Genomic DNA, 15,909 nt, shown 5'->3' with positions numbered 1-15,909 from the left:
TGGCGGGGGTGGGGGGGGGGGGGGGGGGGAGGGTGGGGAAAGAGGGTGGAATTCTCTCTGAAGGTTGTGTAACTTTGGAACTCTGCCTCCAAGCAGAGGGGTTATTTATAAAAAGAGGCAGAAAGTCTATTGCGCTTGTATAAATGCTTCCAGTTGATTAATGATGTAGGAATTCTTGAATCTGTCACCGTGAAATAAGTTTTGAACGTCTGCTGAAAGATGGAGTGAGAGGGAGAGCGAGGGAGGCAGAGTGTGAGGAAGAGAGAGAGACAGAATGATAAAAAGATAGAGAGTGAGACTGAAATGGGGTGATAGAGAGAGTGTGTCGGAGATTGGAAGAGATGAACTGAATGTTCACAGCCAAGATTCCTGACAATCTACACCTGATGATATCCACCATGGTCTGCAGGTGAGCGAAGGTACCTTGTGTGATTGAGCCATGAAGCTGAGGGGTTTGGTTGGAGTCGTGGTGTCTCAGTCTGGCCCTGGGAGCAGCACGAAACATCAGCCCTAAAACACACAACACATATTCTCCAGTAAGAAATCAGTACCTCAAAACTAAACCAAAACGAGAAACCATTGGCTGGTCGTGATACATGTTAATAATTCAGATTAGGAACTGAGCACTTGGTGGTGGCTGAGTAGTTAAGGCAATCGATTAGAAATCCATTGGGGATGACCCTTGCACAAGTTCAAAACATACGATCCTTGCATTACTGTCACTTTACTGAAGCAAGAACCTGCCCAGTTGATAATGAATCTAGTGCACTTGTATTTCGGTGAGGCGATGGCATTATCACTAGGCTGCTAATCCAGAGACAAAATTAGAGTGGTGCTGGAAAAGCACAGCAAGTCAGGCTGCATCCGAGAGCAGGAAAATCGATGTTTTGGGCAAAAGCCCTTCATCAGGAATGAGGCTGGGAGCCTCTGGGGTGGAGAGATAAATGGGAGGGGGTGGGGGCTGGGGAGAAGGTAGCTAAGAGTTCAATAGATGGATGGAGCTGGGGTAATGGTGATAGGTCAGAGAGGAGGGTGGAGTGGATAGATGGGAAGGGAGATTGGCAGGTAGGACAGGTCATGAGGATGGTGCTGAGCTGGAAGGTTGGAACTGGGGTAAGGTGGAGGGAGGGGAAATGAGGAAACTGGTGAAGTCCACATTGATGCCCTGGGGTTGAAGTGTTCCGAGGCAGAAGATGAGGCGTTCTTCCTCCAGGCGTCAGGTGGTGGGGGAGTGGCGATGGAGGAAGGCTCCTTTGAGACCTTGGATGGAGGTGAGGCAGGAGGCGTGGGCGCAGGTTTTGCAATTCCTGCGGTGGCAGTGGAAGGTGCTGGGAGGGGAGGGTGGGCTGTTGTGGAACATGCACCTGATGAGGTAGTCGCGGAGGGAATGGTATTTATGGATGGTGGATAGGGATGGGGGGGGGGGGGGGGGTTGGTGGGGTGGAAGGTGAAGATCTGTCCTTGTTACGGTTGGAGGGGTGGGGTCTGAGGGCGGAGGTGCGGGATGTGGACGAGATGTGTTGGAGGGCATCTTTAACCACGTGGGAAGGGAACTTGCGATCTCTAAAGAAGGAGGCCATCTGGTGTGTTCTGTAGTGGAACTGGTCCTCCTGGGAGCAGATACGGCAGAGGTGGAGGATTGGGAATACGGGATGGCATTTTTGCAGGTGGTGGGTGGGAAGAGGTGTAATCCAGGAAGCTGTGGGAGTCAGTGGGTTTGTAAAATATATCAGTGTTGAGTTGGTCATCATTGATGGAGATGGAGAGGTCCAGGAAGAGGTATCAGAGATGGTGCAGGTGAATTTAAAGTCGGGGTGGAATATGTTGGTGAAGTTGGTGAACAGCTCAACCTCCTCATGGGAGCATGAGGTGGCGCAGATGCAGTCATCAACGTAGCGGAGGAAAAGGTGGGGAGTGGGGCTGGTGTAACTCCGGAAGATGGACTGTCCAAACACCTTGGGAATGGTTTAAGGGGCTATCTTGTAGTGCAGGGGTAGTGTCAAGTCTCATCTTTTCCAGAGATGTGTCATAACATTGCTGAACAGGGTGATTAGAAAACTAGGTTCAATAAAAATGTAAAATTAGGGAACTAAATGTAATATCTCCAAGTTTGCAGATGACACAACTCTGGGTGTCAGGATGAGCTGTGAGGAGGATGAAGAGATACTTCAGTGTGATTTGGACAGGTGGAGTGAGTGGGTAAATACGTGGCAGATACTGTGGATAAATGTGAGGCTCTTCACTTTGGGAGCAAAAACAGAAAGGTAGATTATCTGAATGATAATAGGTTAGGAAAGGGGGAACTGCAACGAGACCTGGGTGTCCTTGTACACCAGTCGCTGAAGGTAAATGTGTAGGTGAAGAAGGCAAACGGTATGTTGGCCTTCTTACTGAGGATTTGAGTACAGCAGCAGGGATGTCTTGCTGCAATTAGTCAGGGCCTTGATGAAGTCATACCTGGAATACTGTGCAGTTTTGGTTTCCTTACCTGAGATATAATCTTCTGGAGAAGAAGGGAGTGCAGTGAAGGTTTACCAGACTCACTCCTGGGAATGAGGGGTTAAGTATGAGGAGGAACTGGATTAGTTAGGACTATATTCACTGGAGTTTAAAAGAATGAGGAGCTATCTCATAGAAACCACTAAAATTCTAACAGGGTGTGACAGGCTAAATGCAGGAAGGATGTTCCCAATGACTGAGAAGTCCAAACCCAGGGATCTAAGGAAATAGGGAGGGTGTTTAGGACTGACAGAGTGGAGAACCTAAGGAATTCTTTGCCACTGTGCAGCAGTTGAGGCCAAAACATTTCATGTTTTCAAAAATGACTTCGACATAGTTCTAAGGGCTTAGGGATCAAATAGTATGGGGAGAAAGCAGGATAGGGGACTGAGTTGGATAATCTGTCATGATTACGAATGGTAGAACAGGGTTGGAAAACTGAATTACTTACTTGTGTTCCTATCTTCTATAAAGATAAACTACACACAATTTCTTAGTAACAATTTGTCCAACCAACTGATCAATTTGTGAAAAATGGGTTAGGAGCTGTCAGACCTTTGACAGATTGATGCGAGTATGACTGAGTGTAGACCTAACCTTCAGCTCTGGCTTCCCAGCCTGATGGCTGTCATTCATTAAGGCTAAGATGGAATTCTCAAAACGGAAGAGATTCTCTCTCTCTCTCTCTCACACACACTTACCCTCATAGCTGGAAGGCACTGAATCTCGCGTCGTTAAACCCCATACGATGCCTCCTTCCATCATCTCATAACTCCGCTTCATTCCAGTGACTTCATTCACGGCTACAGAACTCCACTGGTTGTCTTTGGAATTTCCTGATGTGATTCCTGAAGATTATATGGAAAGTGAATGAGAACGAAAATCAAAGCAGACTTGTGGATGCAGGAGGTGCTGTTCTGTTAATGGCAGCAGAGAAGGAAGGTATCTGTAGCCAGTGACACAGCTTTAATGGTTCACTTGTTAGAGGCTGTGTTAGTCACTCATGGCCCTGTACGTTACCTCCCTGCACCCTTCACAGATTCCCAACCAAACATTGGGTTCACCAACATCATCTCAAAGTTCAGGCATCAGTTAAATGATTTGGTGTATCTTGTTTCTGATCAACATGAGTTAACAGGAAGAACACGACAGGTTGGTTGAGAGCAATTCAGCTTTTGCACAGCAGCACAGAATTGAAATCATGGCTGTTGAACCACAAAAAGCAATTTTACACAAATCAGAATCACTACCTTCATCCTTCACTGGGGTCAATGTGTAATGCTTCATTTTCAAAACCTGAATATTCGTGAGAAACAGTGCTGCACTGTCGAAGGGTCGGTGCTGAGGGAGTGCTGCACTGTCGAAGGGTCGGTGCTGAGGCAGTGCTGCACTGTCGAAGGGTCGGTGCTGAGGGAGTGCAGCACTGTCAGAGGGTCAGTGCTGAGGCAGTTCTGCACTGTCGGGGGGTCAGTACTGAGGGAGTGCCGCACTGTTGGAGTGTCAGTGCTGAGGGAGTGCCGCAGTGTCGGTGGGTCAGTGCTGAGGGAGTGCGGCACTATCGGAGGGTCAGTGCTGAGGGAGTGCGGCACTATCGGAGGGTCAATGCTGAGGGAGTGCTGCACTGTCCAAGTGGCCAACTTTGAGAATGAGGTGCTAATCTTTGATCAGGCACTAATGTAATTGATCCCAGTTCTCTATTAGGGAAAGATTTCGTCAGTGCTTCCTGATGAACACCTGATCCTTCAACTGACATGACCATAGCTGATCAACTACTTCATAACTTTATGTTTTGTTATTAGGAATTGGGAAGAAAGTTGTATTTTGGGAATATCTGTATTTTTCTTTCGTGTAATGCAATGTTTTCATGTTAATTCCAGAACATTCTATTAGAGAGTTCCCAATTAAACCACTTGGTTAGAAGAAATGCCATAGCAACCTCAGCTCACATGGAGTTGAAATGTTGAGAGTTTAGGATAAACAGAAAGCTGATTGCAGTTGTCAGGTGTGGTGGGGGGGGTTGGAGGTGGTGTTGATTGGCTGTTTTATTGCTTGCAGCTCAGATACACTGAACATTTGTGACAGCGAGAACCCGCTGGGTTCTTCCTGAATGGAAGAGTTTTCTGTTTGGTAGCTTTTGAATAGATACTTAGAATATAGAACATAGAACAATACAGCGCAGAACAGGTCCTTCTGCCCTCGATGTTGCGCCGACCTGTGAACTATTCTCAACTTGTCCCTCTATACTATCACGTCATCATCCATGTGATTATCCAAGGATTGTTTAAATCTCCCTCATGTGGCTGAGTTAACTACATTGTCAGGTAGGGCATTCCACACCCTTACCACTCTCTGTGTAAAGAACCTGCCTCTGAAATCTGTCTTAAATCTATCACTCCTCAATTTGCAGCGATGCCCCCTCGTACAAGCCAATGTAATCATCTGAGGGAAAAGACTCTCACTGTCCACCTGATCTAATCCTCTGATCATCTTGTATATCTCTATTAAATCCTCTCTTAGCTGCCTTCTCTCCAATGAGAACAGACCCAAGTCCCTCAGCCTTTCCTCATAAGACCTTCAGGCCTTGTGAATACAGTAAAGACAATGTTGATGCTTTGGTTCTACAAGTTGAAAGGACACAGAGCAATAGATAAAAATGGGATAGGTTGGAAATTGCTAACTTCATTTTGTCAGAACCTACCAGATAGTTTCAAGACTTGGTGAAGGGAGTTTGCTGTGGATCTGGTGCACCAGGATGACTGTGAGAGTGAGTGACAGAGGCTTCATAGTTATGCATCTATGCACAGTGTTGACTGTGTCCAGGGACTTCAGCTGGCGTATTGCTGCTGATGAGTGTGACACAAGAACTGGAGTGAGTGTAAGGGAGAGATTCCACATAGCAGGAACCAAGTCAGAAAGCCTGATTTTACAGGTGATGCTATGTTAGTTACACAGGTTATGAGAGGGTTTGGGAATATGGGCGGCATACCTTTGTTATGGCAATTATTTAAAATGAAATCTTCCTTTTCATTTGAAGTATCTTTCACAGTTTAGGTAAAGTTTAAATGATATTGATTTTAGTTTATTTGTTACAGTAAATGTCTATGTTAAATGTTTTAAAAATTAAAGTCTTGTCCAGTGGTTTTATTTCCATTGGTGATATAGAAATTCCTTTCCTTTAAAAGCTTCTCTGTCTCTTTGCAATTGTAACAAAAATTTATCGTGCAATGATCTGCATCCACTTTTGACAACATAAGGCAAGCGACTGGATTTTGGATGAACCTATTCTGTGGCACTCCCTGGACAATCTGAAATCCAAATAAAGGCCTCTCACCATCATATGAGAGCACATGACCACTTTTCCCTTCATAGATGACATGTCCTTTTGAAGAGGCTTCCTTCTGTGCTCTCTCATCCCTGTTGGGATTGTCTTCCTCCCTGACACTGGTGACTGTTCCTTTATACAGAACCTCTGCTGGCGTTCCCTGTGTGACAGCAGAAACACAGTCAATAATCATTTAGATGGAGGCAAGACAGTCAGCACCAGAGGAAAGCAGCCACCAATCTTCACAACAAACAGCAGGAATATAAATCAGGATTGACCAGAACAACCCAGGAGTGAATAATGATAGAGGAAAAGAACAACGTAACAAAGCATTTGGAAACAAAATAAAATAATTAGTGCTTTGGTGGAGAACCTTGTACAGTGTTTACACCAAGCTTTCAGCTTAGGGCTGCGTTAACCTGCAGGTGAGATGAACAGATGAGGAGCTGCTTCCTGTATCAATGATTCCAATGGCCACATTTTGACGTGTGCAAATATACACAGGATAATGTTTAACACAAACAGTTAATAATGTCAAGTAATTATTATTTATTCAGCACACAAACTGTTCTTTAAAATAACCCATAACATGTGAGATACTGTCCCTGTCTCATGAGTCAAAGGTGTCACTGGCTGGACCCAGTATTTATTGCCCGACCCTGCTTGCCCCAAGAAGGTGGGGGTGAACTGCCTTCTTGAATCGCTGCAGTCCATGTGTTGTATGTAGACCCACAATGAAATTCCTGACAGGGGGAACTATTCTAAGATTTTGACCCAGTGATACTGAAGGAATAGTGGTCTATTTCCAAGTCAGGATGGTGAGTGGCTTGGATGGGGAATTTGAAGGTATTGACATTCAGATTTATCTGATGCCCTTGTCATTCAGGATCAAAGTCGTCAGAGGTTTGGAAGGTGCTGTCTGAGGAGCCTTGGGATCAAAATGCCACTGCAGAGGGAGTTCTACACAGTTGGAGGGTCAGCGCAGAGGGTGTTCTACACTGTCAGAGGGTCAGCGCAGAGGGTGTTCTACACTGTCAGAGGGTCAGCGCAGTGGGAATTCTACACTGTCGGAGGGTCAGCGCAGAGGAAGTTCTACACTGTCAGAGGGCCAGCGCAGAGGAAGTTCTACACTGTCAGAGGGCCAGCGCAGAGGAAGTTCTACACTGTCAGAGGGCCAGCGCAGAGGAAGTTCTACACTGTTGGAGGGTCAGCGCAGAGGGTGTTCTACACTGTCAGAGGGTCAGCGCAGTGGGAATTCTACACTGTCAGAGGGTCAGCGCAGAGTCAGTCCTACGCCGGAGGGTCAGCGCAGAGGGAGTAATCCACTTGTCGGAGGGTTTAGCGCAGAGGGAGTGGTGCACTGTTGGAGGGTCAGTGCTGAGGGAGTGGACACTGTCAGAGGGTCAGTGCTGAGGGAGTGATGAACTGTCGGAAGGTCAGTGCTGAGGGAGTGCCGCACTGGCGAAGGGTCAGTGCTGAGGGAGTTATGCACTGTCAGAGGGTCAGTGCTGGGAGAGTCATGCACTGTTGGAGGGTTCGTGCTGAGGGAGTGATGTGCTATCGGGGGGTCAGTGCTGAGGGAGTGGGCACTGTCGGAGGGTCAGTGCTGAGGGAGCGATGCACTGTCGGAGGGTCAGTGCTGGGAGAGTCAGGCACTATCAGAGGGTCAGTGCAGAGGGAGTGATGCGCTGTTGGAGTGTCAGTGCTGAGGGAGTGATGCAATGTCGGAGGGTCAGTGCTGAGGGAGTGCCACACTGTCGGAGGGTCAGTGCTGGGAGAGTGATGCATTGTTGGAGGGTCAGTGCTGAGAGAGTGGGCACTGTCGGAGGGTCAGTGCTGAGGGAACGGTGCACTGTTGGAGTGTCTGTGTTGAGGGAGTGCCACACTGTCGGAGGGTCAGTGCTGAGGGAGTGGGCACTGTCGGAGTGTCAGTGCTGAGGGAGTGGGCACTGTCATGTGCTGAGAGAGTGATGCGCTGTCAGAGGGTCAGTGCTGAGGGAGCGATGCACTGTCGGAGTGTCAGTGCTGAGGGACTGCCGCACTGTCAGAGGGTCAGTGCTGAGAGAGTGGGCATGGTCGGAGGGTCAGTGCTGAGGGAGTGATGCACTGTCGGAGGGCCAGTGCTGAGGGACTGCCGCACTGTCAGAGGGTCAGTGCTGAGAGAGTGGGCATGGTCGGAGGGTCAGTGCTGAGGGAGTGATGCACTGTCGGAGGGTCAGTGCTGAGGGAGTGCCGCACTGTCAGAGGGTCAGTGCTAAGGGAGTGCCACACTGTCGGAGGGTCAGTGCTGGGAGAGTGATGCGTTGTCGGAGGGTCAGTGCTGAGAGAGTGGGCACTGTCGGAGGGTCAGTGCTGAGGGAGTGCCACACTGTCGGAGGGTCAGTGCTGAGAGAGTGGGCACTGTTGGAGTGTCAGTGCTGAGGGAGTGGGCACTGTCAGAGGGTCAGTGCTGAGGGAGCGATGCACTGTCGGAGGGTCAGTGCTGAGAGAGTGGGCACTGTCGAAGTGTCAGTGCTGAGGGAGTGGGCACTGCCAGAGGGTCAGTGCTCAGAGAGTGATGCGCTGTCAGAGGGTCAGTGCTGAGGGAGCGATGCACTCTCAGAGGGTCAGTGCTGAGGGAGCGATGCACTGTTGGAGTGTCAGTGCTGAGTGAGTGCCGCACTGTCAGAGGGAGTGGGCATGGTCGGTGGGTCAGTGCTGAGGCAGTGATGTGCTGTCGGAGGGTCAGTGCTGAGGCAGTGGGCACTGTCGGAGGGTCAGTGCTGAGGGAGCGATGCACTGACGAGGGTCAGTGCTGAGGGAGCGATGCACTATCGGAGTGTCAGTGCTGAGGGAGTTGGCACAGTTGGAGATTCAGTGCTGAGAGAGTGATGCGTTGTCGGAGGGTCAGTGCTGAGAGAGTGATGCGTTGTCGGAGGGTCAGTGCTGAGAGAGTGATGCACTGTCAGTGGGTCAGTGCTGAGGGAGTGCTGCACTGTCGGAGGGTCAGTGCTGGGAGAGTGGGCACTGTCCGAGGGTCAGTGCTAAGGGAGCGATGCACTGTCGGAGGGTCAGTGCTGAGAGAGTGATGCGCTGTCGGAGGGTCAGTGTTGAGGGAGTGATGCACTGTCGGAGGGTCAGTGCTGAGAGAATGATGCGCTGTCGGAGGGTCAGTGTTGAGGGAGTGATGCACTGTGGGAGGGTCAGTGCTGACAGAGCGATGCGCGTCGGAGGGTCCGTGCCGGGAGAATCATGCACTGTCGGAGGGTCAGTGCTGAGGGAGTGCCGCACTGTCAGAGGGTCTGTGCTCAGGGAGTGATGCGCTGTCGGAGTGTAAGTGCTGGGAGAGTCACGCACTATCAGGGAGCAATGTACTGTCCGAATGTCAGTGCTGAGGGAGTGCCGCACTGTTCGAGGGTCAGTGCTGAGAGAGTGACGCACTGTCAGTGGGTCAGTGCTGAGGGAGTGCTGCACTGTCGCAGGGTCAGTGCTGAGAGAGTGGGCACTGTTGGAGGGTCAGTGTTGAGGGAGCGATGCACTGTCGGAGGGTCAGTGCTGAGGGAGTGCCGCACTGTCGGAGGGTCAGTGCTGAGGGAGTGGGCACTATCAGAGTGTCAGTGCTGAGGGAGTTGGCCCAGTTAGAGATTCAGTACTGAGGGAGTGCCGCACTGTCGGAGGGTCAGTGCTGAGGGAGCGATGCACTGTCGGAGGGTCAGTGCTGCACTGTCGGAGGGTCAGTGCTAGGAGAGTGATGCGTTGTCGGAGGGTCAGTGCTGAGAGAGTGGGCACTGTTGGAGGGTCAGTGCTGAGGGAGCGATGCACTGTCGGAGGGTCAGTGCTGAGGGAGTGCCGCACTGTCGGAGGGTCAGTGCTGAGGGAGTGGGCACTATCAGAGTGTCAGTGCTGAGGGAGTTGGCCCAGTTAGAGATTCAGTACTGAGGGAGTGCCGCACTGTCGGAGGGTCAGTGCTGAGGGAGCGATGCACTGTCGGAGGGTCAGTGCTGAGGGAGTGCTGCACTGTCGGAGGGTCAGTGCTAGGAGAGTGATGCGTTGTCGGAGGGTCAGTGCTGAGAGAGTGGGCACTGTCGGAGGGTGAGTGCTGAGGGAGTGCCACACTGTCGGAGGGTCAGTGCTGAGGGAGTGGGCACTGTCGGAGGGTCAGTGCTGAGGGAGCGATGCACTGTCGGAGGGTCAGTGCTGAGAGAGCGATGCGCTGTCGGAGGGTCAGTGCTGAGGGAGTGGGCGCTGTCGGAGGGTCAGTGCTGAGGGAGTGGGCACTGTCGGAGTGTCAGTGCTGAGGGAGTGGGCACTGCCAGAGGGTCAGTGCTCAGAGAGTGATGCGCTGTCAGAGGGTCAGTGCTGAGGGAGCGATGCACTGTCGGAGTGTCAGTGCTGAGTGAGTGCCGCACTGTCAGAGGGTCAGTGCTGAGGGAGTGGGCACTGTCGGAGGGTCAGTGCTGAGGGAGCGATGCACTGTCGGAGGGTCAGTGCTGAGAGAATGATGCGCTGTCGGAGGGTCAGTGTTGAGGGAGTGATGCACTGTTGGAGGGTCAGTGCTGACGGAGTGATGCGCTGTCGGAGGGTCCGTGCCGGGAGAGTCATGCACTGTCGGAGGGTCAGTGCTGAGGGAGTGCCGCACTGTCGGAGGGTCAGTGCTGAGGGAGTGATGTACCTGTGCGAAGGTCAGCGCAGAGGGAGAGGTGCGCTTTCGGAGTTGCAGTGTTGAGGGATTGATGCGCTGTGGGAAGGTCAGTGCTGAGGGAGTGATGCGCGGTCCGAGAGTCAGTGCTGAGGGAGAGCCGGCGGGTCAGAGGGTCATTGCTGAGGGAGTGCCGCACTGTCGGAGGTTCAGTGCTGAGAGAGTGATGCACCTGTCGGAAGGTCAACGCAGAGGGAGAGGTGCGCAGACGGAGGGTCAGTGCTGAGGGAGCGATGCAGTGTCGGAGGGTCAGTGCTGAGGGAGTGATGCACTGTCGGAGGGTCAGTGCTGAGGGAGTGAGCACTGTCGGAGTGACAGTGCTGATGGAGTGATGCACTGTCAGTGGGTCAGTGCTGAGGGAGTGCTGCACTGTCGTAGGGTCAGTGCTGAGAGAGTGGGCACTGTTGGAGGGTCAGTGCTGAGGGAGCGATGCACTGTCGGAGGGTCAGTGCTGAGGGAGTGCCGCACTGTCGGAGGGTCAGTGCTGAGGGAGTGGGCACTATCAGAGTGTCAGTGCTGAGGGAGTTGGCCCAGTTAGAGATTCAGTACTGAGGGAGTGCCGCACTGTCGGAGGGTCAGTGCTGAGGGAGCGATGCACTGTCGGAGGGTCAGTGCTGAGGGAGTGCTGCACTGTCGGAGGGTCAGTGCTAGGAGAGTGATGCGTTGTCGGAGGGTCAGTGCTGAGAGAGTGGGCACTGTTGGAGGGTCAGTGCTGAGGGAGCGATGCACTGTCGGAGGGTCAGTGCTGAGGGAGTGCCGCACTGTCGGAGGGTCAGTGCTGAGGGAGTGGGCACTATCAGAGTGTCAGTGCTGAGGGAGTTGGCCCAGTTAGAGATTCAGTACTGAGGGAGTGCCGCACTGTCGGAGGGTCAGTGCTGAGGGAGCGATGCACTGTCGGAGGGTCAGTGCTGAGGGAGTGCTGCACTGTCGGAGGGTCAGTGCTAGGAGAGTGATGCGTTGTCGGAGGGTCAGTGCTGAGTGAGTGCCGCACTGTCAGAGGGTCAGTGCTGAGGGAGTGGGCACTGTCGGAGGGTCAGTGCTGAGGGAGCGATGCACTGTCGGAGGGTCAGTGCTGAGAGAATGATGCGCTGTCGGAGGGTCAGTGTTGAGGGAGTGATGCACTGTTGGAGGGTCAGTGCTGACGGAGTGATGCGCTGTCGGAGGGTCCGTGCCGGAAGAGTCATGCACTGTCGGAGGGTCAGTGCTGAGGGAGTGCCGCACTGTCGGAGGGTCAGTGCTGAGGGAGTGATGTACCTGTGCGAAGGTCAGCGCAGAGGGAGAGGTGCGCTTTCGGAGTTGCAGTGTTGAGGGATTGATGCGCTGTGGGAAGGTCAGTGCTGAGGGAGTGATGCGCGGTCTGAGAGTCAGTGCTGAGGGAGAGCCGGCGGGTCAGAGGGTCATTGCTGAGGGAGTGCCGCACTGTCGGAGGTTCAGTGCTGAGAGAGTGATGCACCTGTCGGAAGGTCAACGCAGAGGGAGTGGGCACTGTCGGAGGGTCAGTGCTGAGAGAGCGATGCGCTGTCGGAGGGTCAGTGCTGAGGGAGTGGGCGCTGTCGGAGGGTCAGTGCTGAGGGAGTGGGCACTGTCGGAGTGTCAGTGCTGAGGGAGTGGGCACTGCCAGAGGGTCAGTGCTCAGAGAGTGATGCGCTGTCAGAGGGTCAGTGCTGAGGGAGCGATGCACTGTCGGAGTGTCAGTGCTGAGTGAGTGCCGCACTGTCAGAGGGTCAGTGCTGAGGGAGTGGGCACTGTCGGAGGGTCAGTGCTGAGGGAGCGATGCACTGTCGGAGGGTCAGTGCTGAGAGAATGATGCGCTGTCGGAGGGTCAGTGTTGAGGGAGTGATGCACTGTTGGAGGGTCAGTGCTGACGGAGTGATGCGCTGTCGGAGGGTCCGTGCCGGGAGAGTCATGCACTGTCGGAGGGTCAGTGCTGAGGGAGTGCCGCACTGTCGGAGGGTCAGTGCTGAGGGAGTGATGTACCTGTGCGAAGGTCAGCGCAGAGGGAGAGGTGCGCTTTCGGAGTTGCAGTGTTGAGGGATTGATGCGCTGTGGGAAGGTCAGTGCTGAGGGAGTGATGCGCGGTCCGAGAGTCAGTGCTGAGGGAGAGCCGGCGGGTCAGAGGGTCATTGCTGAGGGAGTGCCGCACTGTCGGAGGTTCAGTGCTGAGAGAGTGATGCACCTGTCGGAAGGTCAACGCAGAGGGAGAGGTGCGCAGACGGAGTGACAGTGCTGATGGAGTGATGCACTGTCAGTGGGTCAGTGCTGAGGGAGTGCGGCACTGTCGTAGGGTCAGTGCTGAGAGAGTGGGCACTGTTGGAGGGTCAGTGCTGAGGGAGCGATGCACTGTTGGAGGGTCAGTGCTGAGGGAGTGCCGCACTGTCGGAGGGTCAGTGCTGAGGGAGTGGGCACTATCAGAGTGTCAGTGCTGAGGGAGTTGGCCCAGTTAGAGATTCAGTACTGAGGGAGTGCCGCACTGTCGGAGGGTCAGTGCTGAGGGAGCGATGCACTGTCGGAGGGTCAGTGCTGAGGGAGTGCTGCACTGTCGGAGGGTCAGTGCTAGGAGAGTGATGCGTTGTCGGAGGGTCAGTGCTGAGAGAGTGGGCACTGTTGGAGGGTCAGTGCTGAGGGAGCGATGCACTGTCGGAGGGTCAGTGCTGAGGGAGTGCCGCACTGTCGGAGGGTCAGTGCTGAGGGAGTGGGCACTATCAGAGTGTCAGTGCTGAGGGAGTTGGCCCAGTTAGAGATTCAGTACTGAGGGAGTGCCGCACTGTCGGAGGGTCAGTGCTGAGGGAGCGATGCACTGTCGGAGGGTCAGTGCTGAGGGAGCGATGCACTGTCGGAGGGTCAGTGCTGAGAGAGCGATGCGCTGTCGGAGGGTCAGTGCTGAGAGAGTGGGCACTGTCGGAGGGTGAGTGCTGAGGGAGTGCCACACTGTCGGAGGGTCAGTGCTGAGGGAGTGGGCACTGTCGGAGGGTCAGTGCTGAGGGAGCGATGCACTGTCGGAGGGTCAGTGCTGAGAGAGCGATGCGCTGTCGGAGGGTCAGTGCTGAGGGAGTGGGCGCTGTCGGAGGGTCAGTGCTGAGGGAGTGGGCACTGTCGGAGTGTCAGTGCTGAGGGAGTGGGCACTGCCAGAGGGTCAGTGCTCAGAGAGTGATGCGCTGTCAGAGGGTCAGTGCTGAGGGAGCGATGCACTGTCGGAGTGTCAGTGCTGAGTGAGTGCCGCACTGTCAGAGGGTCAGTGCTGAGGGAGTGGGCACTGTCGGAGGGTCAGTGCTGAGGGAGCGATGCACTGTCGGAGGGTCAGTGCTGAGAGAATGATGCGCTGTCGGAGGGTCAGTGTTGAGGGAGTGATGCACTGTTGGAGGGTCAGTGCTGACGGAGTGATGCGCTGTCGGAGGGTCCGTGCCGGAAGAGTCATGCACTGTCGGAGGGTCAGTGCTGAGGGAGTGCCGCACTGTCGGAGGGTCAGTGCTGAGGGAGTGATGTACCTGTGCGAAGGTCAGCGCAGAGGGAGAGGTGCGCTTTCGGAGTTGCAGTGTTGAGGGATTGATGCGCTGTGGGAAGGTCAGTGCTGAGGGAGTGATGCGCGGTCTGAGAGTCAGTGCTGAGGGAGAGCCGGCGGGTCAGAGGGTCATTGCTGAGGGAGTGCCGCACTGTCGGAGGTTCAGTGCTGAGAGAGTGATGCACCTGTCGGAAGGTCAACGCAGAGGGAGAGGTGCGCAGACGGAGGGTCAGTGCTGAGGGAGCGATGCAGTGTCGGAGGGTCAGTGCTGAGGGAGTGATGCACTGTCGGAGGGTCAGTGCTGAGGGAGTGAGCACTGTCGGAGTGACAGTGCTGATGGAGTGATGCACTGTCAGAGGGTCAGTGCTGAGGGAGTGACGCACTGTTGGAGGTTCAGTGCTCAGGGAGTGGGCACTGTCGGAGGGTCAGTGCTGAGGGAGTGATGAACTGTTGGAGGGTCAATGCTGAGGGAGTGCCGCACTGTCGGAGGGTCAATGCTGAGGGAGCACCGCACTGTCTGAGGGTCAGTGCTGAGGAAGCACCGTACTGTCGGAGGGTCAACGCTGAGGGAGCACCGCACTGTAAGAGGGTCAGTGCTGAGGAAGCGCCGTACTGTCGGAAGGTCAGTGCTGAGGGAGTGCCGCACTGTCAGAGGGTCAGTGCTGAGGGAGTGACACGCTGTCAGAGGGTCAGTGCTGAGGGAGTGACATGCTGTCGGAGGGTTAATGCTGAGGGAGCACCGCACTGTCCGAAGGTCAGTGCTGAGGAAGCACCGCACTGTAAGAGGGTCAGTGCTGAGGAAGCACCGTACTGTCAGAGGGTCAGTGCTGATGGAGTGCTGCATTGTCCGAGGGTCAGTGCTGAGGGAGTGCCGCACTGTCAGAAGGTCAGTGCTGAGGGAGTGACATGCTGCCGGAGGGTCAGTACTGAGGGAGTGCCGCACTGTTGGAGGGTCAGTGCTGAGGGAGTGACACGCTGTCAGAGGGTCAGTACTGAGGGAGTGACGCGCTGTCGGAGGGTCAGTGCTGAGGGAGTGACGCGCTGTCGGAGGGTCAGTGCTGAGGGAGTGACATGCTGTCGGAGGGTCAGTGCTGAGGGAGTGACGCGCTGTCGAAGGGTCAGTGCTGAGGGAGTGCTGCACTGTCAGAGGGTCAGTACTGTCTTACAAATGTTATACTTCAGGTGTTAAACCGAGGTGCCTGTCAGGCTAATGTAAACCATTTTCTGGCACAATTTATAAGATCTCAGTGTTCTGTTCCTTCCTTATTATTTGTTATATCACATTATTTGCTCATTCTTTGGGTGTGCTCTCAGGCTGCTTGAGGCATTTGATGGGCAGTAATTCACTGCGTCATCTCTGACATCACAAAATATTTCCAGATACTTCATTGGCTCATTGGAGATGGTTGTGATCTGGAATGGTGCTATATAAAGCATTTGTCTTTTTTATTATTTTTCTGGTTATAGAGATGTACAGCATGGAAACAGGTCCTTGAGTTTAACTTGTCCATGCCGACTAGATATCCTATAGAAATCTAGCCCCATTTGCCAGCACTTCGCCCATGTCTCTCCAAACCCTTCCTATTCATTTACCCATCCAGATGCCTTTTAAATGTTGTAATTGTACCAGCCTCCACCACTTCCTCTGGCAGCTCATTCCACACATGCATCATCCTCTGTGTGAAATAGCTGCCCCTTAGGTCCCTTTTATATCTTTCCCCTCTCACCCTAAACCTACGCTGTCTAGTTCTGGACTCCCCCAACCCAAGGAAAAGACCTTGCCTATTTAAACCTATCCATGCCCCTCATGATTTTATAAACATCTATAAGGTCACCCCCCATGACGTTCCAGGGAAAACAGCCCCAGCCAATTCAGCTTCTCCCAATAGCTCAAATCCTCAACCCTGGGAC

General features: G+C 53.5%; 1 protein-coding gene across 9 annotated transcripts in view; it reads right to left on the bottom strand.

The window, feature by feature from the left end:
* Positions 1–15,909, bottom strand: part of ncor2 (nuclear receptor corepressor 2) — a 244,980-nt gene that overhangs the window by 48,767 nt on the left and 180,304 nt on the right. For all 9 annotated transcript variants that reach the window (XM_072587584.1, XM_072587583.1, XM_072587589.1 and 6 more), the window contains 3 exons: positions 5,831–5,981; positions 3,201–3,347; positions 424–510 (listed from right to left, as the gene is read on the bottom strand). In XM_072587584.1, coding sequence (XP_072443685.1) covers positions 424–510; positions 3,201–3,347; positions 5,831–5,981 — 385 coding nt within the window. The remainder of the gene's footprint in view (positions 1–423; positions 511–3,200; positions 3,348–5,830; positions 5,982–15,909) is intronic.

The sequence above is a fragment of the Chiloscyllium punctatum genome, chromosome 17 (assembly GCF_047496795.1).
Source record: "Chiloscyllium punctatum isolate Juve2018m chromosome 17, sChiPun1.3, whole genome shotgun sequence".
Lineage (NCBI taxonomy): Eukaryota > Metazoa > Chordata > Chondrichthyes > Orectolobiformes > Hemiscylliidae > Chiloscyllium > Chiloscyllium punctatum.
The sequence above is the reverse complement of the archived record's forward strand: the minus strand, read 5'-3'. Positions and strand labels throughout refer to the sequence as shown.